The following is a 27,521-nucleotide window of genomic DNA, read 5'->3' on the forward strand; positions in this document are numbered from 1 at the left end:
GGTAGGAACCCAAAAGGGGGGATGGGTAGCTGGCAGAGCCCTCTGGCAATCTAGCAATAGATACCAGTTATTCTGCTCAAACGCTTTTGGGAATCCCTCTCTGTACCACAGACGTGGAGGGGAGGAGGTGCTAGTGCCAACCCAGGGCAGACTGGTGGGACCTGGGCCCCATCAGGGAAATACCTCCCCTCGGGACATCTGCCTTGTCCTTCTTTACTTGGCAAAGAGACAATCATTTTAACTCTCCCTTATTAGCTTGTGCCCCAGAGCCATGATGGGGTCCTCCTGCCAGGCAAGGGAGGAAGTCCTCCAGGGACCGGTCGCAGCCCCTAGCTGGGTGCAGATGGGCAGAAGGGCTGGTCCAGACTAGGTCTTCTTCTACAGGGACCCCCGAACAACCTTAGGATCTGGGGCTATCTTCTTCTTAGAAAGATGAAAATAGGGGTTAAGTTCTCCATATATGTAGGGGGCATCTAGAGGAACCCCACCACTGACTTGAAAATAAATAGGTTCCATGTGTACGCGTTTTGCAAAAGTTCCACGGACGTGCATGGATAATCTTCTGGCCTCCTCACTGATCCTTCCAAGCTTCTTCAACGTAATGACCCTACCTTACCAGGCTGGGCTGGCCTGGCCTGGGAAAACGTCCCAATGTCTAACTTCAGCCTGACCAGCGTCGTCTGTCTGCATGTTGAGTGAGCTGGTCAGCTAGCAAGGCTTCTTAGAGTTAAAGGAGTGAGTGCCGGCGAAGAGCCAGCACATTCTTGGCCTGTGAGCATTGCTTTTTTGTGAATTCATTATGCCATCTGGCTGCCAATGGAACTCAAAACTTGGAAGGGAGAAAACAATGTTATCTGGGATTCACTGTGCCCAGCACCCGAAGTGCCAAATTCCAGGAGGACAAGAGCCTCAGCCAATGACAACTCACCCTCCCCTACTCCACCTCCTCCAAAGTCCAGCTCAGGCCCAGGAGGCAGTGAAGGTCACAGAGCCTCAGGACATGCTAAATCAGAACCCCCTTTGAACCAAGGGTCTAGATCCCCTGAGGACTTGACAAAGAGACCATTAATGCCCAGGCCAGTCCCAGAACTGAAGGGGACTGCTGACTCGTAGTGGCCTGGAGTTGGGCTCAAGGAGGGATCCGCAATGCGTCTGTGGGTACAAGGACTCACAGAGCCCACGTGGCGGTATGATTGGAAACACGTGGAGCAGAGGGAAGACATGGAAGAAAACTTCTCCAATGGAATATTTTGGAAAGAACACAAATTCACAGACTGCTCTTCTGGACAGGACTGAGGCAGGGGAGGGGGGAAAGTTAGCGAAATAATCCAGAATTTCAATACTTTTGAATGTGCTTAGTGCTACCGACTTGTGATGATATGATTCCCAGGGAGGACTGGGAACCTTATCTCTTGAGATGTTTGTGTAACTTATTTAATTTAAATGCCATTCTCCTTTTGTTCATTTTGGTAATAAAGTGGATTGAAATGTGAACAAATGCACATGTTTGGGTGGCTTTATAGACAGGTAAAACCAGTCGCCTCCAAGGATGGCTGGCCGTGCTCTGCACCACCCTGAGGGGATGCAGCAAGGACCGAGACTTCCCCAGGGGTCTCCCAGCTCCTCTTCACATTCCGGTTGTCCACTCCTGGGAATGAATGAACTTCTATGAGCCAGCTGAAGGATCCACACACCCAGGACCAGTTCCCAGAGCCAACTCTGTGATTTTGTGGCTATAAGGGAAGTAGAAGTCCCGTCATCCCTTCTGCACACCCACTACTCACTGATTCTTTCACATTTATGGGATGTCTATGAAGGGCCAACCCCATCAATACTCAGCAAAGCCTTGACTGAAATGTTAACTGAAATAATCCAAGCACAGAAAGACAAATACCGCATGTTCTAACTCTGTGGTCCCCAACACCTCCCCCTGCCATGGACTGGTTACTGATCCGTGGCCTGTTAGGAACCAGCCACAGGGCTGCCTGAACTCCCCTCCCCCCAACCCCCTGGAAAAATTGTCTTTCATAACACTTAAGAACCCGGCCGTATAGCAGGAGGTGAGCAGTGGGCCAACAAGCAAAGCTTGGAAGCTTCATCTGTATATACAGCCACTGTCCATTGCTTGCATCACCGCCTGAGCTCCGCCTCCCCACCCCGCACCCTGTCTGTGGAAAAATTGTCTTCCATGAAACCGGTCCCTGGTGCCAAAAAGGTTGGGCACCACTGTCAGACTAACTCATATGTTGGAGCTAAAAAAATTGATCTCATGGAGATGGAGAATAGAATGATAGATACCAGAGACTGGGAAGGGTAGGTGGAGGAGAAGTTGGTAAATGGGTATAAACTTACAGTTAGACATAAGAGATAAATTCTAACTTTGGTAACAGACTAGGGTGACTATAGTCAACTACAATGTGTTGTATATTTCAAAACAGCTAGAAGAGAGGACTTGAAATGTTACCAACACATAGAAATTATCAATATTCAAGGTGATGGATACCCCAAATACCCTGAGTTAATCATTACATATTCTATGCCTGTAAAAAATACTCACATGTACCCACAAATACGTGAAAGATTATGTATCAAAAAAAGAAAAAAATTGTAAATCTAAGCAAAAAAATCTAATTTTATACTGTCATAAGAGTTTTTTTAAAAGAATGATCCTCCACTCTGAACTATGAAATTTCAGTTTAATGCATCAAAATTATTAATGCAACAAAATTTTCTTAAATATTTTTACGGTGATCTTTGTAAAAATCCTTCAGTCTTAGTGTATTTGACTAGAATCGCAAAAATGTAGCGTTAACATTAATATTCAAAGTACTTTCAACGAAATTCGTGAACAAAAGTAAAAGAACCTTCTAAGCAGTATCTATAAACAGGGCAGTGCTGTGCCAATTTCAGATGAAATCAAGCCAGGATCCCCCAAGGAATCAAGGGAATGTAGTCAAGTCCTAAGCTTCAAAAGAAAACAAAAGCAGAGTACGGTCTGACAAACGTCATGCATTTTATCTTGCTTTTTTCCCCCCTTTAGTTTGATTCATTGTCATACAGCAAGTGGTTGAGGAGTGCCTGGGGCAGATCACGTGCAGACAAGACCTGACCTTCACCCCGGAGTCCTTGCTCACCTCTGCTCCACCTCCGCCTGCGACTGCGCGAGAAACCACACCCCCAAAAGGCCTTGCGGGGCTGGGGCGGGGCCGTCCCGTCGGATTGGTTGTTCGGCAGCCCCAACCAAGCGATGATTGGCCGGCTCTGGGAATGGGGCGGGGCTGAGGCTGATCGCGGGAGTTGGAGCGGAGACTGACTGGCTGAAGAAGGCGGTCGGGGAGTTCAGGTGCGGGTTCCAGCGGCAGACTGGCGGCGGGGACTCGAGAGAAGCATGGCTCAGCGGCACGTTTGGGTGCTGGCCTTGGCGGCTGTGCTGCTCCTAGTTTTTGCCACCGTCTCCGTATCGAAGGGCCTGAGGGGCAGGGAGCATCAGGGGACGTCGCGAATCCCTTCTCAGTTCAGCCAAGAGGAGCGCGTCGTGATGAAAGAGGCGCTGAAAGGTGAACCTGGGTCCCCTTCGCCTACCTACGCCCAGATGTGGGCCCCTCCCTCCTCGGGTCAACCGTGACTCTCCCTCCCTCCGCTATTTCAGCTGGAGCTCCGCCACACACCCCAGCCCGGCCCCAGCACCCTTCGCAGCTCGTTGTGCCTCGGTTGGGGACGCCACTCTTAACGCCACACCTGGCTTCTGACACTCCAGTGTTTCCTGCCTGGCCTGGAAGCTCCAACTTCACCCCTCTTGGCGTGGCCACCGTCCACTCTCTCCCTTGCTTGCCTTGAGTATTACAGCAGCTTTTATTTGTACAGCACTTTTAACCTTTGAGAGTTTTCACCTCTGTTAAATCTCTCGGTATCTTAAAATAAGACTAAATGGCTGGGCATCGTGGCTTGTGTCTGTAATCCCAGCACTTTGAGAGACTGAGGCGGAAGGATTGCTTGAGCCGAGGAGTTGGAGGTTATAGTGAGCTTTGATCGTGCCATTGCACTCCAGCCTGGGCAACACAGCTAGACCCTGTCTCTAAAAATAATAAAAATTTTAAAAAATGAAAGTGCTTAGCTTAGAGAAACACAAATTGCAGTGGGAGCCAGAAGGAGAAAAAGAGCTTATCATTTTGAGAAAAGGAAAAAAATAAAAAGAAGAAAAATAAAAATCAAAGAAAAAAATCTGATGCACACTAAAGTTTGAGGGGGGAAAAAAGACGAAAAAAAAAAAAGACTAAATGATCTTTGTCTTAGCTACAGGTAAGGGAAATGGAGGCTTAGGTCAGTTAAATGATCTTCCTCAGGGTCTTACAGCAAAGAGTGAGCACTGGGTGACAACATCTAATGCCAGTAGGACTTGCTGGGCTCTACATGGCTCTAAGAAGGTGTTTGGAGTATTGCTGGGGTGTAGGATGTTCCTAATTCCCTCTCTTAAGTGAAGAACATCTCTCCCCTAGACCTCCAAACAAAGCTAAAAATTCATTCACAAAACTCATTCACAAAAATTCTAGCCAAGGCTAAAAACTTACAAATACTCAGTTCTGAATCTGCATTTTCCAAGAGAAAAGAGGAACGTTTCTGTGAGTGCTAGATCCTGTGGAGTAGTGAGATTCTGCTTCACCATCAGGCTTAGCTCCAGGTTTTTCCATTTCATTAAATAATGGATCAAGAGAAACTGCCTACGTTAACATGTGCAGGCAAAAGCAGGCACTAAAAGCTAACCCCTGTGGTTGGATGTAGATTGTACATGTGATGGAGTGATAGGCCTGGGAGACAGATCAGGGCTTTCCCAAAGCATAGTATAAATATTCCTCTAAAAGGCATTAGGCAGCCTCTCAGAGTCTCTGCACAGAAAAGAGCAACAGCTAGATAAAAACCTAGAGTAGGGACCTTACAGCCACATGTCTTAGAACTCTGAGCTGGGAATTCTAAGACCTGAGTTCAGATCTTGGGTCTGCTCTTGAGTAGGCACTTGAATCTTTTTGAACCTCAGCTTCCCCATCTATGTGGTGGGCTATGATGATATAAAGTTGATCCTTAGCAAAACTGAATGTCTTTCAGAGGCCATCCCTGGTTGTCAATCTGCCCCAGGTGAATTTGTTCTGTGTTCTTGGATTGTGTTTCTCTTCCTATTTATGTTTGCATTTGATAATGGAACCCTTTAAAACTTAAAGCCTTAAGGACAAACGGGTAAGCCTAGTAACAATTCAGGAATTGAGACAACTGGGTAGGGAGAATGAGATTAATTGAGGACTGAAGAGCTTGTTTGGGAGCTTTTAAATCCACCCTTTCCCAGACAATGTATACCCAAAAAGTTGGCCTCAGTTGAAAGATTTGTGAGACTCTGGGTGAACCAGTTCATGAGGAATAAGCCCACCCTTTACACACAAAAGCACACAAGCCTCATTGATGTAGGGACCCAGGACAGTGGATTCCTTGAGACTGATGAAGCTTGGATTTATCAAAGGTAAATAGGTGGTAGGTAAAGGTGGTAGTTTCAAAGGCAGAGTGAAGCTTAGGAAGAAATTTATAGTAGCTTCCCCCTCAGGATTAGGGTCCAAAATCTATTCCCCCCCAACCTTGGACTTTATTTTCCTATAAGAATCACATTAGCCTAAACAAACCCAGAAGACCTGGGTTTAAATCCTAATTCTGCTTGTTGCTGGGCAATCTCGGGCAGCTTACCTAACCTCTCTAAACTTTTTTTCTTGTCTTTGAACTAGGAAAAACAACAGTACCTACCTCACAGGATTGTTTTGCCCTCTGCAGAAAGATAATGAACACAAAGGAAGTTTTTATGCACAGAGGACTGTAAAAAAAAAATGGTTGTTATCGTCTTTAATCTTTTGCCTCTATTTGACTCTGACAGGTGCCATCCAGATTCCAACAGTGTCTTTTAGCTCCGAGGAGTCCAATACTACAGCCCTGGCTGAGTTTGGAGAATACATTCGTAAAGGTCAGCCACAAATCATGGCCAAGCATTGGTACAGGTAGCAATGGAGACACAGTTCTTTTACAACATGACAAGTTTATTTTGTGACTAATCAGGGACAATTTAATCTCCATGGTCAAAGTAGAGACTATAGATTTGCCCTTTGAAGAACTAAGCCACATAGCAGTTGGGCTGGAATTTAAACTCTCCTAATGTTTGCCCTAGGTGTGTGTAACTCAATAAATATTGGGTAATCAAAAGATTATCTTTTTGAAGAACTAATGGTTCCTTACACCTATGCATATGTCCAGAACTATGACCCATGCTCCTCTCACCCCTACCTCTTTACACACAGCTACACAGATGCACTCTGCCTACTCGGGCCTACTCCAGATTCATTACTAACATTTTCTAGGCTTCTAGGCAGTCAACAGCTTAAAGCTATGTCCTCTCCTCCCATCCCCACCACCCATGGCATACAGAGCTGAGGAAGTATGGGTCAAAGGAAAAAAGGATTCTTAGAACTCCCCCCTTCCCTTTATGAAGATCTCATTGAGAGTAGTGAGAGTACCCTCCTAAATCAAATAAAAAACAGCCCCTCCACAGTTGTTGGGTGGGGGGAGCTGGTCTAGGAGCAGCAAGTAGCCTCCTCTCTAGCACTCTGGGACAAGTGGATCTGAGATTAATGCCTAGTAGCCAACCTGAGGCCAGGCTGGAAGACTTTACTAAATAGGAGATAAAAATAGGGAAATAAATGTACAGTGACAATAAACTAGGTAAGCTGGGTGACAGGATAAAACCATATTCTTCTTCAGTTTTTTGTTTTCAGGTATCCACAGAGGTATAAGTGGATTCTTCCAACAAAGCCCAGAGGGAGATAAAAGTTCTTTCTCTGGTATAGCTAAGGCCACTAGAGTAATTGACCCTGGGAATGTTACCACCACCTGTTCGTAGGTTCTGCATGCAATGGAAATTGACAAGAAGCTAAACAAGTTTTCCCAGACAAGGCTTTATTGGGGCTTATGCTCTAGCAAAGGCAGTCACCATAGCGGGAAGAATTCTCAGGCTGGCTCTCCACCGGGAGTTCAGGGAGAGTTTTAAAGAGACTTAGGCAGGAAAAGGGTGACAAGTAAGCATGTAGAGGTGGAGATTTTCCTATGCCTGCGTAGTTCTTTTAGATGCTTCTTCATGTATTGCATGTCTCATTAGCATGTTAAATCTCTACCCCTGCATGATTTTTAGCATTAAATGAGATTATAATGAGGAAAAAGTCAAGGTAAAGTCAGTAGGGGGTCTGTTCTGGCTTGAGGCGATTAGATCCAGAGAGGTCTGATTTCTTTTTAGCCAGGTACCTTATCAGCTTGTGTCAGTGTCTTGCTTTAGTGGTCTTGAAAAACATTACAAGACAGATAGTTTAGCCGGTTCCTTATATGAGTATGGGCTGAATTCTGGCAGTTAGGAAACTATTTGTTTTAGCCCTTCTGCAGCCAATTAGGCCAGGGTATGTTGACTTTTGTGGTCAGGGGTCCAGGGCCTGAGTCCTGTCCCTGTTCTGTCTCAGGAATATCCACCCCTGCACACAGAAGTATGACCTTGAGCCAGACAGGATAATCTTTACCTCCATTTAACACAAATAGTAGATATGTTATTTTTGTAGAAGAAAAATATCCCTGAATTTTTTTATATAAGCGTCACGTTTGATTCCAAGTAATTTAGCTAATGGGGCCTACTATATTCAAAATTTAACACACCCCTAGTCTGCATGGCCCATAAACACATACACGTGATGGCATGTTATAGGTCAGACCAAGCCCGATCTTGAGATATTGACCATTTATCTTTATCTTAATGGCGGGTCTTGGTTTGCATGTTATTCCGTAGTAACAGCGAATTAAAATATGTGGAAGAATTTCAGAGATTGTCCAGGCAGATCAGGAGTCAGACTCACTGTGTCCCAGAAGACCTCCCAAAGGAGGGAAAAAAAAAAAGGACAGGGAGCACAGAATGGTAGGAAAACCTAAGAAAACTGTTAAACCTGGCTTTCTACCTTGCTTTTTATCCTTTTGCCTCTAGTCTTTCCTACAGTGTTCAGCACCAGCTTTATCCAGCATGAAACTGTGGGAGACTACTCCCACCTGTTCACTGTCCAAGGCTCAGACACCAGCTTGCAGCCCTACATGCTATTGGCCCACCTTGATGTGGTACCTGCCCCTAAAGAAGGCTGGGAAGTGCCCCCATTCTCTGGACTAGAGCACGATGGCTTCATCCACGGTCGGGGCACACTGGACAACAAGAACTCTGTGATGGTCTGCAATGCTATTCCCTCTGCCTTAGGGCTCTAAAGGTCAACTGAGGATGGGAGTACTTGGCTGACCCCTGGGAGGTAGGAGGTAATGGTAGAAGAACCTTAGCTCCAGAAGACCTGGGTTCCAGCCATCAGTTTGTCACTTCCCTTTTCTGAGCCTTGATTTCTCAGTTGTAAATAGGGATTGGAGTAGATGACTCCGAAGGACCTTTCAGCTCTGACATTGATAAGTTTATGCTTTCCTCCAGATGATAAAGATTTTATGCAGAGTTTTGCTTCCCCACATCTGATCCCCAGAACCATTTGAATTTGTTGTCTTAAAAGAGAATCTGTCAGATCCTGGTCCCACCAGCCCTGATGCAGGCAGCTGAATGAATGTCTCTGCTACCCTGGTACTGCTACTTAAATGATATGCCTTTCTGCTCCCATTGTGCTTCTGAATCCCAGGCACTCCTGCAAGCCTTGGAGCTCCTGCTGCTCAGGAACTACATCCCCCGAAGATCTTTCTTCATTGCTGTGGGCCACGATGAGGAGGTAGAGCCTCCTCACCCTATGCCTACCTCTGGGACCCCTGCTGGGGGGAGGGGAGCAGGGACTTCACTCTAGTCCAGTTTGCTCCCTAGCTGTAGGGTCACCATAATATGGTGTAGTGGTTTGCCAACTTCTCCATGTGTCCATGTGCCAGAACTATCTAAGGACCTTGACAAAAATTCAGAGTTGTGGGCTCTGTGCCATAGATCTGAATTTTAAACAAATTCCCTGGTAATGTCTGAGGCAGGCAAGTGATCCATCAGCTATAGCTTGAGAAACACTCGTGTGATGGAAAGAAAACTGAACAATGACTGTGTTTTATTTTCAGTGATGCCACTCACTTAGACTCTGGGCAAATCACTTCCCTCTCTGGGCCTCGGTTTCTTCATTCACGTAGTGAGGGGGGTTGGGTCCTTCTAGCTGTGACATTCCAGGATTCTATGAGGCAGGATTGTCTAGGGTCCTGCCCCACAGGAAGGAGACTAGATGGGAAGGTTCTAGAGCCCCAAGGTAAGCCGAGTGGGTTCCCATTAGCTATCCCTGGAGGTCTGTCTCTGACTGAGAAGGACTCTGGCTCTGTATTCAATGTCTGCAGGTGTCAGGGATGAATGGGGCTCGGAAGATCTCAGCTCTGCTACAGGCAAGGGGCGTCCAGCTGGCCTTTCTTGTGGATGAGGGTAGCTTTATCTTGGATGGTGTCATTTCCTACGTCAAGAAGCCTTTTGCCATGTGAGTAAACCACTCCTCCCCAACCTTGGAAAGGGGTCTCACCCCATTTGAGATGACCCCAGCCTGGTACATGTAAGCCATGCTGAGACAACCCCTTGTTTACCCCTCTTGCCTTAATCACCCTGATCTTCAACCTGTCTTGGACTTCCCCTTTCCTTCTTCCGCTGGTGTATATTTTTCAAAGCAGCATAAAGCTGACCTCCTAGCCCACCAGACCACCACACCGATGGGCCTATGGGATAATTCAGGACGGGATGAAGTCAGGACGACTATCTCTGATCCTCTTCTGTAGGATTTCAGTCTCCGAGAAGGGTGCAATTAACCTCATGCTGCAAGTAAACATGACTCCAGGCCACTCTTCAGCTCCTCCAAAGGAGACAAGCATTGGCATCCTTGCAGCCGCTGTTAGCCGGTAAGCTGCTCCTGGCCCTGCTCCCATGCCAGACTCAGGATGGAAGACCTGGCACTTTCCCACTTTGAGTTTGAGGAGGCTTAGCTTTCTGCCCTGAAGCTGGGCTGGGAAGCCATGGCATGGGCCACAGGAGGGACAGAGCCACCTAGGCGAGGGCTGGGGTCAGATGGGAAGTTTTAGTATATCCACGTGGCAAGCAAGGGCCAGCAGGCAAAAGCTCGGTCACACAGCTGGGGTAGCCCAGAGCCCACACAGTTAGAAATCACATGTCGGCGATGACTTGTAGAGCTGTCTAAATTCTCCACCTGCCCTGGCAGGAGGACAAAGATAAACAATATGTGTTGGCTGAGGGCAGGGACAATTGGATCTGTAACAGCAGAGCTCACCCCTGGCTGGGTTTTCTTAGCAAAGTGGGAAGAAGAGATATAAACATTTCACAAATATTGAACTAAATAGCCACCATGGTCAAGGCACAAAGCCTATGTTACCTACCCCCTTGACCTAGGTGGTAGGCCATACAGTAATGAATGAAACAGCCTCTGTCCTCAAGGAACTCGTGGTTAGCAGAGGAGACTGACAATTCCGCTGCAGTGTGAGAGCGGACACACAGGATACCGGAGAGCAGTGTAGCGGGGAGGAGCGACCCTAACGTGGACTTTGTAGACAGGGAAAGCTCCTACTGGTAGAGTGTAGGTGGTCTTGCTGGTGTTTTGACCTCTTTAGAATGTTGAGTTGGTGGAGGTGATAGGGAGATGAATGGAGACCTCCTGGCCAGGCTTATGGAAACTTCTTCCTATCTCCTTCCTTTTCCTTCAGGCCACTGATCTTTGACTGGGGTTGTCTAAGTCCTGAGAACTCTGTTTCTCTTCCAGACTGGAGCAGACACCAATGCCTCACATGTTTGCAAGCGGGCCGTTGGAGATGACAGTGCAGCAACTGGCAAATGAGGTATGGGAAGGAGTGTCACATACTCCTGATCAGCTAGGAACAAAAAGGTGGCAGAGAAGGGACCTTTAGGGTAATAAAAGGGCCCTGGTGCTGACCAGTGCTCTGCCCATTTTCACCTATTCCCAGCCAGTGGCTGAGCTGGGACGAAGGGATCTTGGTGGTGTTCATCTGAGACCCTAAGATCTAATATACCCTGGTACCTTTGGGAGCTGGTTCCCGCTCATCCTTGAGGCTGCTGAGCAACTGTTCTAGCCAATCAGATAAGCCCAGCCAGGTAGTAAGTAATTGCTTCCCCTCCCCTGGCCGTCTAGCAGAGATTGAGCTAACTGAGCTCAGCAGCACTCCTGACCTCTAAGGGTCCCCGGGGCAGGTCTAAAGCAGAGAGAGACTCAGGCCTCAGGAACACTTGACCCTGTTGGGCTGACCCCTCTGAAATCCTGCTGACCTGTTCTTTCCCTTTCAGTTTCCCTTCCCTATCAATATACTCCTGAGCAACCTGTGGCTATTTCGACCCCTGATAAGCAGGTAAAGTATTCTCTTTCCTCCTTTCACGTCCCTTGCCCCAAACCTACCCACCCCATGAAGTCCTCCCTCCTTGGCTTAACTGGCCGTGCCTAACATCCCTCATCCACCAGACACTACATCTCTAAGGCATCTCTCTCAGTCTTAAAGATCTCCAAGTTTCAGGAAAGTAGGTGATCTTTCTCCTCTTTCTTTCACCCCATTGGACACTTCTTCCTAATGTCTGACCTTAGTCCTTTTGCTTTAGGTTAATGGAGAGAAATTACTTAACCAATGCGTTGGTGAGGACCACCATGGCACTCACCATGTTCAATGCAGGGATCAAGGTAAGATTGCCTGGTTCCTTTCCATACACCTTTTTCTCACTGCCCCTTGGCTTTAACTACTGGCTCCTTCTTCATTGTCTGGTTACAATTTAAACAACAGGAAGAACCAGTGCTGAACTGTCCTGTGTCACCCGTTGGGTAAACATCGTGAGCCTAGGGTCTAGCTGAGGTCTACATACCCTCTGAAATTGCTGGCCAAATTTTATATGTGTGTATTTTAGTGGACGGTGTCCATGGCCCTGTCAGGTTCTTTAGGTCTATACTTGCAAAAAAAAACAACAGTTACACTAGTGTGAAGAGGGGTATTGGGGGAGTTAAGTTGTGTGATCTATGTATGCTCAAACTGTCATTCAACATGTTTTATATTACCTCGCACTTTGGTCACGTAGACTAAAGTTTTCTAACCTTTCTACCACCAAGGTTCTTTTTTTATTCTTCCCCATGTTTTAAAAGATTCATCCACCTAACAAATTTAATGATTAATGTATTTTCCCCTGGTGTTACCCTAAATTGAAAAAGAGAAACTCACCTGCCTTTTAAAAAATCTATAACATGTGTGATATATACAACACTTAAACACAGTGTCACTTCCCAAAAAGTAGATATTGGGTGGCCTTAGCAAACATAAGTTCAGCAAACATAAATTCTGTATTAGGTTTACTTTTATAGAAAGTAAAGTTTCAGGTGAATTCAATACTTTGATAAATTTTTATTCCAAGAATTACTTTTCAGCAAAATTGGTCCACTTCCAGTTGCATTAGCCACTAAGGGGGAGTCTCCCTTTAAAGGACCAAGCTTAGCCATACAAAAGCACAGGCCTTTCTGAAATCTTGAAGGGAGTTAGACTGCTCCTATAACTGCCAATACCAGCAGCACAACTTCAGGGGGCACCAGACCCCTAGAGTGCAGTGTGACCTTGAGGTGCTCTGGTGATCTAGAGCCCAGGTTGGATATAAGTGAATGGTGCCTCAGAATTCATTTCTGCCATAACTGACTGGAGTGTCCAGTGTGCCAGCTAGAACCACACTATCTTCACCACCTGCCTGTAGTAGTCACCGAAATAACAGTATTGTGTTCTTACATTTGAATGGTGTTTTTATTGCCCCAGAATATTTTCACGTGTTACTCCATTAGATCCTTCTAAGAGCGCTATGGGTATTACTGCCCCAGTTGCCAGTTGAGAAAACAGAGGCACAGAGAGGTTGTAATTATTCAAAATCATGCAGCTAATTTGCAATAGCCCAGATCTCCTGTCCCTGACCTAGTGCTTTTTTGCACCATACCAGTTCAAAGAAAGGTTCGCACTTGGGTAGTCTGTTCTCTCCAACCTCTAAGGAACAGTCCCTCTGTAGCCTGTCTTTAATTAGTCCTGGGTTCTTCCTGGTCAGGCAAAGAACAGAGTCAGATTTTGCAACTAGATGTGGGAAACCATCATCCCCCTTGGGTATCAAACGTGCCATGATAGGGGCCTACAGAGGTTCTGGGTGCCCTGCCCTGAGTAGGTATAATGTTAACAGCTGCGGAAATGTTCCGGGTGTCCTGGGAAAGAAAGTGCACACAGAAGGATTCTAATGGCACAGCATGGGCCAAAACAGATGTCTGAGCAGTCACAGAGAAAGCAGTCTTGCTCTGAGGAGCTCTGTGACCCCTCCAGAACCAAGAAGCACGAAGGTCTGGCCTAACCACTCCTCTGGCTCTGTATATAACCACATATCACTTGGCTCAGAGACGACAAGGGACAGACTAAGAAAATGAAGCCCTGGGTTCTTAAATCAGCTTTCTCTGCCCCTACTGGTGGTAATTGGCATTTTTCTGGGCAGGGATCAGGTGTGGAAAACTTGAAGTTGGCTCAGGCCAGGGTTTGTGGTTCTCTCTCTAGATGAATGTCATCCCTCCAGTGGCCCAAGCCATAATCAACTTCCGGATTCACCCTGCACAGACAGTCCAAGAGGTACGTACTGTATGTTTCAGATAATTGGTTCAGCATCAGGGAGTGTGGCCCTCAGGACCTGGGTTTAGCTCCATTCCTAGGGCTGGTCCAGTTTCTCATTTGCTCAACCAACATTTTTCAAAGGCATCCTATGTACCAGGTACTTGGCTAGGATAGGTGATCTCTGGTTTGGGGGGAACCTGGAGTCTGGGTGTGGGAGACAAATATGAATAAATGATAGCAATACCCGTAGTAGTAAACATATATATAGTGGGCTTGCTATGTGCTTGGAACCATTCTAAGGTATACACACACACACACATATGCACACACATTTAATCCTCACAACCACTCCAGAAGGTAGAAGCTGCATTATTCACATTAAAGTGGTGAAAACAGGCACAGAATAACAGCAGTTAAGTAGCATACCCAAGATCACATGTCTAGTAATCTAGTTCCAGAGTCTGCTCCTAGTCATAACACTAGACTGCGATTATAACAATTAGAGATAAACGAATTACGGTAGGACCACTGCAAATAAGAAAACTGATGATACCTCTGAGAGTCAAAAATCTTTTAGGACCACTAAAAATGTGATCTGGGCCTTAGAGAACATATAGGACTTTGCTAGAAGACACTCGTTGTGGCTAAAGAGTAGGATAAATTGGTGAGAAGTAATGGGAGACAAAAATGATGGGAGAGGGAGTTGTAGTTTGGGCGTCAAGGCCTTGTATGCCCTGCTAAGGAGTTTGAGCCCTAAGCTGTGACAAGAGAGAACTTTCAGAGGTCTTCAGAGAGGGTTGTGATATACTCAGGTTTGTTTTAGTGAGATAATGCTGGTGGCAATGCCAAGGAAGTGCTAGAGTAGAAAGGGACAATTAGGAAGCTATTGCAACATCTCAGGCAGTGCAGATGGAGGTCTGTGGTGAAGCCATGGCCATGGGTGGAGAAGAGGGTACTCCCGAGAGGGATGAGAGAGAGAGGTTCAACAGGATGTAGTATGTGTTATATACGAATGGGGGTGAGAGAAAGGCAGGATGGCTCCAAGGTTTTAACCTGGGTAGTTGGCCACATGCTAATGCCTTTGACCAAGATTGGGAATTCAGAAAGAAAAACAAGTTCAAGGAGAAATATAATAGTTTAGAAGTTTGAGAAGCTTATAATATATTAATAGTTAATTATAAATACCTCAGGTCTGGAGAGAGACATGAACTATAGATGCAGGCTGGAGTGTTATTAACAATATTGGAAACTCTAGAGTCAATAAAAGCCCATGAGAAGGATGTGTAAAGTTAGGAGAGAGGGGAAAAGTTGAGGCCAGAGCCTCAAATCAGTGTGCTGCAATGGTCTGCTGTGAACATCAGTTTAAAAATTATAAAAATGGATGTACAATCACAAACCACAATGAGTGCTTCAATGAAAAGGAACCTGGTGCTATGTAACAGGCTGGGCGTAGTGGCTCACGCCTGTAATCCTAGCACTCTGGGAGGCCAAAGCAGGAGGATCATGTGAACTCAAGAGTTTGAGAACAGACTGAGCAAGAGTGAGACCCCATCTCTACTAAAAATAAAAAAATTAGCCAGGCGAGGTGGTGCATGCCTGTAGTCCCAGCTACTGTGGAGGCTGAGGCAGGAGGATCACTTGAGTCCAGGAGTTTGAGGTTGCTGTGAGCTGTGATGATGCCACTGCATAGGTGACAAAGCAAGACCCTGTCTCAAAAAAAAACAAAACAAAAAAAAACTGACATATTTTTAAAAAAGAAATATGAAAAACATACACAGAATGTTTGACATCTATAGGAAATGCCAGCTTTTTAAATACCAAGCTGAGCTAACAAGAATTCGAAAGGTAAACCTGATCCTTCAAAAAAATGATCCACAAAGGCAACCCAACAACTCTTAGATGAATAATACATTCTAGAATATAATAGGGTTAAGAGCAATTCTCGCATAGATCATCAAGGGTCAGCCACACCTAGACATATGTGGTCCTTTCTCCTAAACTCTTCCCCATGGAGGATTCCATTTGTCCTCGTGCAGGGAGGGAGGCACACTCCTCATTGCAGAGGGAGGAGAAGGCTGACATCCTGCCCAGAGCCATCCAGCATTGGTCAGGGGGGACCAATGTGGGCCCTGGGCTCTGCTGCTTTTCATCAGGTGCCAACCTTTGTCCTCTCCCTGGGGCCAGGAAATCACTGAATTCCCCTCATTGAGCTTCTTTCCACCAGCTTTTTCCCAGCCTCATTCCAACCCCATGCCCTTTCCAAGGGCTGTTTTCCACCCAGCTGGGGCTTTCATCTCCCCAGGTCCTGGCACTCTTCCCTCCTCTCTATTCCCCCACCACAGCGGCCTTCCTTTCCAGTCTATCTGGTGACACCCCTAGAATCCATAGGCCCATCCTGCCCACCTGCCCCAGTGAGGAGTGGAAAGCTTCCATCATTCAGAAAGCCCACAGGGCCCGTGTGTCCTCTGCTCCCTCAGGCCCCAGTTCCATGTTCAGGGACACTCCCTGCCAGCCTGAGGGCTATGTGCACAGAGCCTCGGGCTGGATCAGGTGGGAACACAGGCAGCCCCCAGAGTTCTCTACTTCTATCTTCAACAGGTCTCCCCAATGTTCCAAATGTAAATAGGTCTCCAGCAGCTATCTGTGAGGAACAAGTCTATAGAAATTTAATAGGCTACCATGTGGAAAGGAAGGCTTGCCCTGAGTGGGCCTCAAGGAGTAGAAAGAAATGAGGCCAATGAGAGATGTTTCCAGGAGCCTCTAGTTAAAGGAGAGTTTGGGAATACGCCATCTTGGACAGCGATGAGCTTCTCCTCCCTAAAGGGCTCAAGCAAAGTGTTAGAGAAGACTCCTTCATTTATTCATTCCCCAAGAGTCTGTCGAGTGGCTACTGTGACTGGACATTCTTCTAAGTGCTTGCGGTAGCAGTGAACAAGACAGGCAAGATTCTCATCCTAACGGTGTTATGTTCTGCTGGGAAGAGACAGCAATAAGCAACTAAATCAATAAATGAACTAGGTGAATTTGTAAGTGGGAAGTACCACAAAGGAAGTAATAGGATGCTGTACCACAGAGTGGGTGGTGGGTGTGGGGCAGCTGAGCTACTTTAAATGCAGGGGTCAGTGAAGCCCTCTGAGAAAGAGCGAAGACCTGGCAAAGGCATCCGGGCAGCAAGAGCACAAAGGGCGGACAGTACAGATGCCCTCTAATTCTGACAGAGCTGAGATTCCGCAAAGTGTTTATGATGCATCTGGTACCATATTGCCTCCTGTGGTATATATACAATATCATTAGAAAAAGGAGAGGGGCTAGATGTTACAGGATGCCATGTCTCGGTTCATAAGAAAGACATTCATAACCCATAAGCAAATTGCTTAAAAATGGGATGATATGTAGCTGCGGTCCCTAACCTCCAGGGCCATGGCCCGGTAGCAGTCTGTGGCCTGTTAGGAAATAGGTCGCACATCACTGCCTGAGCTCCGCACCACCACGCCTCCACCCATGACACTCGACCCCCCAGTCCTGGTCCATGGAAAAATTGTCTTCCATGAAACCGGTCCCTGGTGCCAAAAAGGTTTTGGGGACCACTGATACATAGCGTGCGATGGTGAGCTTTCTGCCACTGAAAGTATTCAAACAGATTGGATGATAACCTGTTATGAGTTTTCTAGTGAGCAGTCTTACAGCAGGACAGAAGCTGGACTTGATAACTCTAAAGACTTTTCCAATTTTTAAGTATCCATTGTCCTTGCCTTCAACAACTATACCATTCACTTAAGAGGATAATATCTCTACATGTAAAATAAAAAATAACATGACGTTGTGGGAATATGCTGTAAGGACTGTAGGAGACCAAAAAAACAAGAGGTCAATGTGCTCTAAAGTGACCTTTGAGGTCTCTCTCACCATTGAGGCGTCCCCCTCCCAGTCCCATCCTTGTAGCTCTGATTACTGCCCAGGCAAGCACAGCTAACATTTATTGAGTGCTTACTGCGTGCCAGGCCCTGGCCTAAGCATGATACGTATATTAACTCCAGTAATGGTCACCACCACTTAGGAGGCAGGTGCTCCCATCATCCACATGTCAACGGATGAGCAAGCTGAAGCACAGAGAGGTTAAGGAGCTCACCCAAGGTCACACAACTATGAGTGACTGTCCAAGGCACAGGGTTTGTTGTCATTCCTCAAGTTTTGTGCATGCCCCTGTCTCTGCTGAGACTATCTCTTGCTTCGTTTCCATCAGCTTCATATACTTCCTTCAAACTTGGGCTCAAAATTCATACCACTAAGGAATCCATCTCAGAAGAACACCTTATTTCTGGTCTACTCCACACCACCTCCACCTGTGTGTACTCAGGAAGCAGTAAAGCGTTGTTCTTGTGAAGTCAGACAGTTGCCCAGCCCGGTGATACTAACTGTATAACCATGGGGCAAGCTACTTGATGAGACATCTCCTATTATTATTTTTATTGGTTCACATCTTTTAAAAATTTTATGTATCCAACATTGATTGCATGCCTTTCATATGCTTGGTACTGGAAATACAGAAGTGAGATAGACACAGTCCCTACCCTGGCCTGGCCTAGCAGCTAGTGGGAAACATGGCCTCTTGTAGCCTCTTACTGACAGAATCCAATCTGTGTGCTGCCTTTGATTTCTGGGGACAGGAAACTGTAAGTAATTTGGGGTGGAGGGGTGGCAGGCACAGTCCCAACCCACCTCATAGGGGCTACCTTCAGGAACCTCCCAATGGGCTGAGAATACATCAAAACTGTACATTAATTCTTGTAGTAGAATATTTAGGCATTAAGTGCTAGAGTGAAAATAAGCTCTGATGACCTCACCCATCCAACAGCAGAGAATTTGGTTAGACTCACATGATGGTTTCTAAGCCAGAGTTAGGACTCCTCACTCTCTTCTAGACTCAGACCCTACCATTCTTCTAGGGCACACTGGCCTAAAAGGGGTACTCTTGAGATAATGCCCCCCATTCAAGTGATCCCCACCTATGGGATGACCCCCCTTCCTAGGGCTGAGGCGGTTTTAAAGCTACTACTGGTCAAATGAGTTGAGACTAGTGCTGGGGCTTTCCTTGGGTGGCTGGATGGGTTTTGTGGGGTCCACCTGAAGCCAGCCTCCTGATCCATTCCTTCCCACGTGGCCCCATGGAACGTAATCCTCAGGGTCTGGTCTACATCCTGACTGGGGCCCGGAATTTTGCTGGATTCACTCTAGTCATTTCAGACTGAATTTTCTAGGAGTTTCCTCAAGTTCCTTCCTGAGGAAAGGAGGCAAAGAGAGAAAACTTGAATACCAGTACCCCAACTCCTGGCTTTTCATCTGTGCTGAGCTCATCTTCCTGGCTCCAGTGTGACTCGTTACAAACAGGAAGCAGGGATACCCAGAGAGGGGAAAGAAAGTTGTGTGGCCCTTTCATCACCTGTCTGAGACTCCCGGGTTGAAGCCGAGTCATCACATCTATCCTCCTGCCTCCAGATGGTTGAGATTCCCATTCTGCTGTCTCCTTGACACTTTCACCCAGCCCGTGGCTCACAACCCAAAGGGAAGACACGTAATTTCCTGATTTTCCAATTACCCATCTGATTCATGGCTATAAGACAAGTTTCTCGAAACATCTAACCTAAATCCACCATGCTGTAGATTGCTTTCCAGGAAGACACAGCTGTTACATCCTGGATAGCTAGTCAGCTGAAATCGAGGTCTCAGCTCTAGAAGATGAGTCCTCTCTGTAAACCCCAGGGCTCTGCCTTGCTGGAGAGAAGTCAGGATATTTAAATTCTTATGGTACTTGGATAGATCAATAAGAAATCTAATCTCCTTTATCTCCACCCTGGAGGTCCTAGAATTTGTCAAGGATATTGTGGCTGACGACCGAGTCCAGTTCCACGTGTTGAATGCCTTTGAGCCCCTGCCCATCAGCCCCTTTGACGACCGGGCCTTGGGTTACCAGCTGCTCCGCCAGACCATACAGTCCGTCTTCCCGGAAATCGATATTGTCACCCCAGGTAATGACTTCATCAGCTATGACTAGAGGGAGGTGGGGGCTGGAAATGTTTCCTCTCCAATGTCCACTGCTCCACCCCCACCCCAGCTGTTCAGCTTGGAAACAGCTGGCCGCTTCCCCTCCTGATGGGACTGGAACTATATTTTCCCCTCATGGTGGAAGTGAGAAAATAAACAGGAAGGGAGCAGAAACAATAAATTAGGTCAGTTAAGCCTGGATCCTTGCTTAACCTAGGCCAGCCACTCTGGCATAGAGGGGAGGATTGCCTTAGACTCCCCCTCCCCTGGAGGAGCCACAGAAGGAGCCAAGATCTTCCCAGATTCTGGTTCTAGTCCATTCTAACATAACAGCTCAGCAGCAAGGCTCAGAATCCTCGGCCCAGAAGACTCTCCCAGCCCATACTATTTGCATTAACCTCATTCACCTCTCCCAGCCCAGACCTATTTCAGCAGCACCCCTCTGCACCCCCTCCCCAGTCTCCATCCAAATCTGTGCTATGTAGCCTTAAGAGTGGAAGAGGATCACCATGGGAACTTATTAAAATGCAGATTACCCGGACCAACTCCCAAAGATTTGCGTTAACCAAATCTGGATGGGACCCTAGAGTCTACCTTTTAAACAAATACACCCAGGGGATTCTGATGCAAGATGACAGTTGACCACTCTGAGACTCTCTGGTCTATCATGTGAGGAGGAGATGCTCAAATGTTAAGGCCTGTGCCCAGTTTCTTTTTATCCAGGTTTAATCAAGGGTTCCTCCAAATATCCAGAAACCCTGGCCCTCATAGTTCCAGATTCTCCTCTCTTGGCCCTCAAAAGCTCGCTGGTCTACTCTCTTGCTTCTGGGGCACCTTCCATAATCTCATCAATAGGGTTAGGCTTTTACAGGAAAAAGACAGGCAGAACTCCATAAAGCAAGGCATTGTGAAGGGTCTGGCTACCCATCTGAAACCAGGAGAGGAAAATAGAACAAAACACAAATTATCATCTCAAATTATCCCACACACGTGAATTGATGCTCCAGGGTATCTTTTCCCAAAGAACACACCTGTGGGGACCAGTCCCAGCCCCAGCTAGCTGATCTGCTACCACCTTCAGGAGAGTGGGAGACTGGATAGACAATATCCTGAGACTTTCCAGACCTGGGGTTTGACTCTAGGAAGACAGAATCATCCTTCAAAGGATGAAAATAACAGGAAATTATGTTCCATATTATGGTAGTAAAGTTCCCCAGAGTATTTATTTCTGACCCAGGATGATACAGAATAAAGGTCAGGTTTGATAAAGGAGTGTTTTCTAGACTCTGGTTTCTTAAATAGCAAATGGCTGTGGATATGGGTATGAAATGAAGATATTGGCCTCCCTAGTCATCTTGGAGAGAGAACACTTAGCTTTGGACCATTCAAGGGATATCTCACCAATGCCCTTGGGAGGAAATTCCATGTCCTTGGCTGAAATGGTGTTTTTTGTTAAGGTTTTCTGGAGGACAAAAAATCATAGCCACAGGCTCCCAAGAGAGCCCAGGCATTGCTCTATGGTGACCAGTTGTCCTAATTTTCTAGCCAGCCCACCTCCCACCACTTCCTTGGCTTGGTTGCTCATGTAAAGCCCCTTTCCTCTTCATCTGTCCTTTCTAGGTATTTGTATTGGCAACACAGACAGCCGACACTTTACAAACCTCACCACTGGCATCTACCGGTTCAACCCCCTCTACCTGCAGCCTGGGGACTTCAGGAGGTGAGTAGAACAGGTGGGAGCAGCAGGCGGGAGAGAGGAGATAATGTCTGGCCTCTTTTTCCACCCCATGCTCCTGACAGTCCACTGAATGGGGGAAAGCCGGGGTTTGGCAAACTAAAATGGAAACATCGTAGAACCTAACTTGCCCCTGTCATCCCAGAATTTGTGGGAAAGGGCCTCCCTTTTACAAGGATGGAGATAATCAGGTGATCGGTGAAAACCTGGTGGGTAATACCTTGGGTGCTAATCCCAGCTCTCCCTCTCTGGGACAGTGCTTACCCTCTGGACCTCATTTTCTCTACAAAATGGGGAGACTCTTCAGCATTCTCTGAATTGCAGACACACATGAGGTCAAAGGTGGGCACATGCTTTGACTTTTCAGAAGAAAACACCATGGAAATCCAAGATATGGTCACCAATTTTAACTGCTATGTGTGAATTACTGTCTTGTGGGTTCTTTAGCAAACTTTGAATCCTGGGGCATGGGAGGATGATTCCAATTACTTCTCTGCTGCTTATCACATCCAGACCTGACTTCCCTACCATAAGTCAGTTATAAACAGAATGAAAATATTTGCATATGAGCTTAAGAATAGCTTTCACATTTTTGTTTTTTAAATGGGGCAGGTAGCTACTCTTTATTTCCTTTCATCTTTGAGGTTACATGTGTAGTTTAGTTGTTTGTTTCATTTTGTTTTGCTTTGTTTTTCTTCTTTGTGATGGGGAGGCAGGTTGGTGGACATGAGATCTGATAGTAAAGTTCCCAGGTAAAGCAGAAAACTGGATAGGTACCCTGGGCAGTTGCCCTCCTTACCCTGACTTACCCCAAGTAAGTTGAGGGTGCAGGGGCCTGGCTTAGAGGTAAGCCTGGCTAGGTACTCTGTCCTAAGAGAAAGAGAAAGATAGTTCTCTCAGGAGACATATTATTGCATGGATTTCAGAGCAAGAGGTGATTTTGAACTCTCTGGGAATTTATTCATTAGGTACTCCACTGTTCTTTGTCAAGAGCACGGGTCCTTGAGGTGACCAGTATGTCATATGAAACCTTACAAATGGCGTCTCCCACCTTGCCCACTTCCTACCCCTGGAGGGTCAAAGGCCAGTGGTTTCAGGGTTGGGGAGCCGGTAGGGAGCGTGTTCTGTAATAACACTTGCACTGCAGCACCTAGCTCGCCCCTCCTCCCCCAAATGCCTCTCTCTCTCCCTCAGCATCCACGGAATCAATGAGAAAATCTCAGTCCGAGGCTACGAGACCCAGGTGAAATTCATCTTTGAGTTCATCCAGAACGCTGACACCGAGGCGCAGCCCGTTCCTCACGAGCATGAACTGTGAGGTCACGGAGCAGCCGGGTTAGGGGTGCGCAACCCTGGGCCGGGGATAACTCAAGGGGGAAAGCCAGTGTTGATGAAACTGTGGTCAAAACCACATTGTGATACATTTCCCGCCTGCCTTGCTCACTCCTAAGCTCACCCGACAACAATGCTGGGGATAAGTGAGGTCAGCAGAAATCTGCCTTCTTCCTTCCTCCCAACGTTGCATCCCTTGACCATCGGCACTTATTGCCTTCTTGTCCCTTGTGTGTCTCATGCTGGCTATTTCACCGCTCCACCCTCCAGGCCTGCCTTAAATGCAGATTTGAAAAGTCTCAACCAGGTTTTGCCTGCTAGGAGTGTTTAATTTAGGGCACTCTTGCTGGGATGCCGTCTGCAGGGCTTATATGTTTCTTCTTGCTGGAACCTCCTTTCCCCTTTCTTCCCTTCTCTTCTTGGACTTGTGAGCTGCCTCTTTATCTCTCCCCTCCTGGCCCCGCATCTCTCCCCCTGCTCTCCAATTTACTCAACATCTGGAGCTGGATTTACTCAAACCATGATACTGCGTGATTGCCACCACAATTGGTCAGATAAAATTGCCATCACCAGCAGTCACTGGGGGGTGAAACTTAGGCCGGGGCTTTGGAGGAACCTCAGACCCCCTAGTTCTGGAGGCCAGAGACTGGAAAAGAAAGCCTCTGTCCTTGGGCTTCTTCTCAAGGACTCCCTGGGCTTTGTTCCCTCCCCTGCCCTGTTCCTGCCACCTGCTGCTGCTGTCTCCCTCCAGGAGGCACTAATCTGTGGAAACATTTCCCTGGCACATCCTATGGACTGAGCTCATAAGGGAAGGGCATTCGTGACCTGGCCTCCCAGCGGAGCCCAGGACCAGCAGGGCCCTGGCCCTGGCATCACGTCTTCGTTCCAACTGATCAAGGGGAAGTGGAGGGCATGGTGGCGGAGGGGGCACGAAAGCTGTCCTCCATAGGGGACAGCAGAGCTCCTGACTTTTTTCTCTGGCCAACCCTGAGCATATTTGAATCTGCTCAGTAGCTGCCAGGTGGGGGGCATTGGAAGGCGGCATTTCTTGGCTCAAAGCTAGGAGCTGTGCTTTGTGGATCACAAGGGAGGCTGGGTCACAGAGGGAGCTGGGACTTGAGACTCCCCTCTTCTTCCTCACCAGGCAAGGACTTTCCATGTCTTGCTGGGGTTTGACAGCAGTGGGCTCCTTTTCCTTCTCCTCATGACCCCCCTGCCCCTCACACCCCCAATTTCTCACCTCCCTCCCAGGGATGTGAGCTGTTCCTTGGAGCTCGGGCTTAATGGAAAGTGTTAGAAACACAGTGTGGAGATTATTCAAGCTTTTTCGCTACTCCCCCTGAGGGTCACATTCCTTCCCTTGCCCTCCCTTTTTTGGCCAATTCAGTACTTATTCAGCCTTTGTTAGAGGGCGAGCTGAAGAACAAAAATAATCCTTCACATTTGTACAGAGCTGTACAAAGTGCTTTCATGCACCTTCTCTCAGCAGAGCCCCACAAGAACCCTGTGAAGAAGGTGTTGTTACCCTTTCTTACAGGGGAAGGATTGGTTCTCACAGAGGTTACACATCTAGCTAGGGACAGTCGGCTCAAATCTATGTCATTTGGCCCCAAACTATTATTCTGTGATCCTAAATTACCAATGGAATCTACTTCCCGTCAATTGTCTTATTTAATCCTCACCACAACTCTAAGGTGTTATTGCCCATTTTACAGGTGAGGCAACTGAGACACTGAGGTTAAGTAACTTGTCCGAAGTCATGCAGGTGTTAGGGGCAGAGTCTATCTGATTCCAAAGCCTGTGCTAAAAGTACTTAAGAGGAGACTGAGATTCGCCCAAGATGACAAAGTTCTTAAGAGGCAGCCCCAGAATTAAAATGCAGGTCAAAACTCCCCAAGCCCAGGGTTCAGTTGCACCATGCTGCCTGCCCCAAGAACCTGTGGAGTGTGGCTCATTCATTCTGATCCAGGGAGATGTCAAGGACAAAGGCTATTTTGGATTTAGGTCTTCTCTCTAGTTCTCTGTTCCCCTGGCCGACCTCTCCCTAGTCACACCTCTCCCTCTGTCTGCCAGCACTTCTTACCGCCCCTACCCCCCAGCTTCTGGATTCAGCTCTTTTCCCTTCTTCTCTAAGTTTGCGGACAACCAGGTCTCTAATGATCCATGGAGTAACCAGGAGAAAAATGAGCAGCAGACCCTGTCCCCATCCAGTGTCACCAGCCTCCCAGCTTTAGAAAGGATAGTTTTCTGAACCCCCAGAGGCGGGAAAGAAGGCCCCCGAGAGGGAACTGCTACAAATCCTGACTCTGAGAACACAGACATTCCAGCCCAGTGGCCCCTGAGTACTTCTGAACAGAGCAGCTCAAAGTGCCTGGCCAGGACAACATGAGCCCCAAGACTCTGGGTGGGATAGGGCAAGGAATCTGGGACTTTCCTCCACCTCTGTCCCCATCCGTCTATCACTCCCCAAATCCACCTTGGAAGGCTGCAGCAGATAGTCACAGGTACACCCTACACTGCCATCAAGGACTTAGTTCAAGCTTCTTGCTCACACCTTACTACCTAAGGTGGGAAGAAAAACAAAATATTCATAAGCAAGGAGAATGGCAAAGGAAAGGAGTAAATAGGAGACAAAGTTCCTACTCAAGAGCTAAATATTTCATTAAACTTTCTTTGAAAATTTTAATCTAATTAAATATTTTTAGAGAAATGAAGCTATTTGTAATTCTGGTGTTCAGTGTCCCCCTAACTGTCGACAAAAAGAATCAGTATCATGTTTCACATGTTACATTTAGCCCTCCAAATATGAAAATTTAAGATTAATGTAAATTGTTTAATACTACAAAATGTTCCTCGGCCCATGTGTCCAATGTGGCAAACACTACGCTGATTCTTGGATACCGGTAAATAACATGTCGTAAAAGAATCTACCACAGTCGCACTATCTGAGAGGAAGGACTTGACAAGTCAATTTTCTTTTCTCTTAGCTAAGCAATTTAACAGCTCAATTCCTCCCTGCTCTCCAAAGCCATGGCTGTCTCCAAAGTTCACAGTGACACAACCCACAAACCTTCAGGGCATTCAGATACAGTTACCTTTGTGTCTGAAAACGGGATGTGCTTGCTTCAGTAGCACATATACTAAAAGTGGAATCTTACAAAGAAAATTAGCATGGCCCCTGCACAAAGATGACACAGAAATTTGCGAAGAACTCCACATTGTTAACGTATACATATTTCAAAATAGCAATGTGTATGCAATAAATATATATAATTTTTATTTATCAATTTAAATAAACAAATAAGACATAGGGCAAGATACAGAGAAGTGTTTCTCTGGGGCCTGTACTGTATTCGTGTCAGGAATGTGTGTTCAGGGTTACTGGTTGCTCTGTGCCAGCCCTGAGTGGTGAATGCCAAGTGTCAGAGACATCCCTGGGTTTTTAATAGATTTATTAATAGTTCCTTTGTGGTTATACTGTATGATGCCTTCTAAGGCATGAAGCTCAGGGCAGGGGGCTCTCATGCCCAAGTCTAAGAGATAAGGTCTTACTTTATATAACTTAGTCATTTGGGAAATGCAAATCAAAACCACAATGGAATACCACCTCATATCCACTCAGTTGGCCATAACTTTAAAAAAATGGAAAATAGCAAATGTTGGTGAGGATGTGGAGAAACAGGAACCCTTGTGCATTGCTGGTGGGATATAAAATGGTGTGTAGCAGCTGTGGAAAGCAGTTTGATGTTTCCTCAAAAAGTTACACATAGATTTGCTGTATCATTCAGCAATTCCACTCCAAAAGAAATTAAAACAAAAAGTATTCAAACAAAAGCTTGCACATGAATGTTCACAGCAGCACTAGGCACAATGACCAAAAAGTGAAAACAACCCAAATGTCCATCAATAAATGAATGAGTGAACAAAATGTCTTGTACCCACACAATGGAATATTAGCCATACAAAGAAATGAAGTACTGATACCTGCTACGATGTAGGTGAACCTTGAAAACAGTGTGTGAAAGAACCCATTCACCAAAGGTCACATATTACATGGTTCCATTTATATGAAAAACCGAAAATAGTGAAATCCATAGAGACAGAAAGCTGACTAGCCAGGGGCTGGGGGAAGGGGAGAGTGGGGAGTAACTGATTAATGGGTCCAGAATTTCCTTTTGTGGTGATGAAAATGTCCTGGAACTAGGCAGAGGTGATAGTGGCACAACATTACGAATATAATAAATGCCAATGAATTGTACACTTTACATGGTTAGTTTTATGTTAGGTGAATTTTACCTCAATAAAAATAAATAAATCCAAAGAAAGAAGTTATTTAGGGTGGGTAGTGGGAGATGGGGAAGTAGAATGACTCCCAGCTGGCTTACTTGGGCAAATGGGAGGGGGACTCCGTTTCTGGGATGGAGAAGACTGACGAAGGAGCAGATATCTAGGAGATAACCAGCTCCATTTTAGATATGACAAGTTGGAAGTGCTGAGACATATGAGTCGAGCTCAGAAGAGAAGTCTAAGACAAAGATATTTGGGAGTCATCCACATAGCATGATAAGTTAGCACCATGAGAGTGAATGAGACTCAATATCTAAGGGGCTGAGAGAGAAAGAAGACCCAAATGTGTAAATTTAAATTAGAATAGGTCAGCAAACATCACAGAAATTTTAAAATACAAAGCATTAAAAATTAATATAAATTTTAAAATATAAAGTCTCTATGCTCA

The 27,521-nt window shown here is 46.4% G+C and overlaps 1 protein-coding gene and 1 non-coding gene across 2 annotated transcripts; both read left to right on the top strand.

Moving 5' to 3' along the window:
* Nucleotides 1-3,323: 3,323 nt before the first annotated feature.
* Nucleotides 3,324-27,417, top strand: PM20D1 (peptidase M20 domain containing 1). Its single transcript, XM_069459393.1, has 13 exons — nucleotides 3,324-3,557; nucleotides 5,909-5,995; nucleotides 8,045-8,277; nucleotides 8,724-8,810; nucleotides 9,403-9,536; nucleotides 9,829-9,948; nucleotides 10,821-10,896; nucleotides 11,360-11,421; nucleotides 11,666-11,744; nucleotides 13,624-13,695; nucleotides 19,535-19,703; nucleotides 21,340-21,439; nucleotides 22,649-27,417. The coding sequence occupies exons 1-13, from the start codon at nucleotides 3,389-3,391 to the stop codon at nucleotides 22,770-22,772; spliced, it is 1,512 nt and encodes a 503-aa protein (XP_069315494.1). The 5' UTR covers nucleotides 3,324-3,388; the 3' UTR covers nucleotides 22,773-27,417.
* Nucleotides 25,903-26,009, top strand: LOC138375873 (U6 spliceosomal RNA). The gene has a single exon (XR_011231578.1). It is a non-coding gene; the product is annotated as a U6 spliceosomal RNA (small nuclear RNA).
* Nucleotides 27,418-27,521: the final 104 nt, after the last annotated feature.

This window comes from Eulemur rufifrons, chromosome 27 (genome assembly GCF_041146395.1).
Source record: "Eulemur rufifrons isolate Redbay chromosome 27, OSU_ERuf_1, whole genome shotgun sequence".
In the NCBI taxonomy this organism is placed as follows: Eukaryota; Metazoa; Chordata; class Mammalia; order Primates; family Lemuridae; genus Eulemur; species Eulemur rufifrons.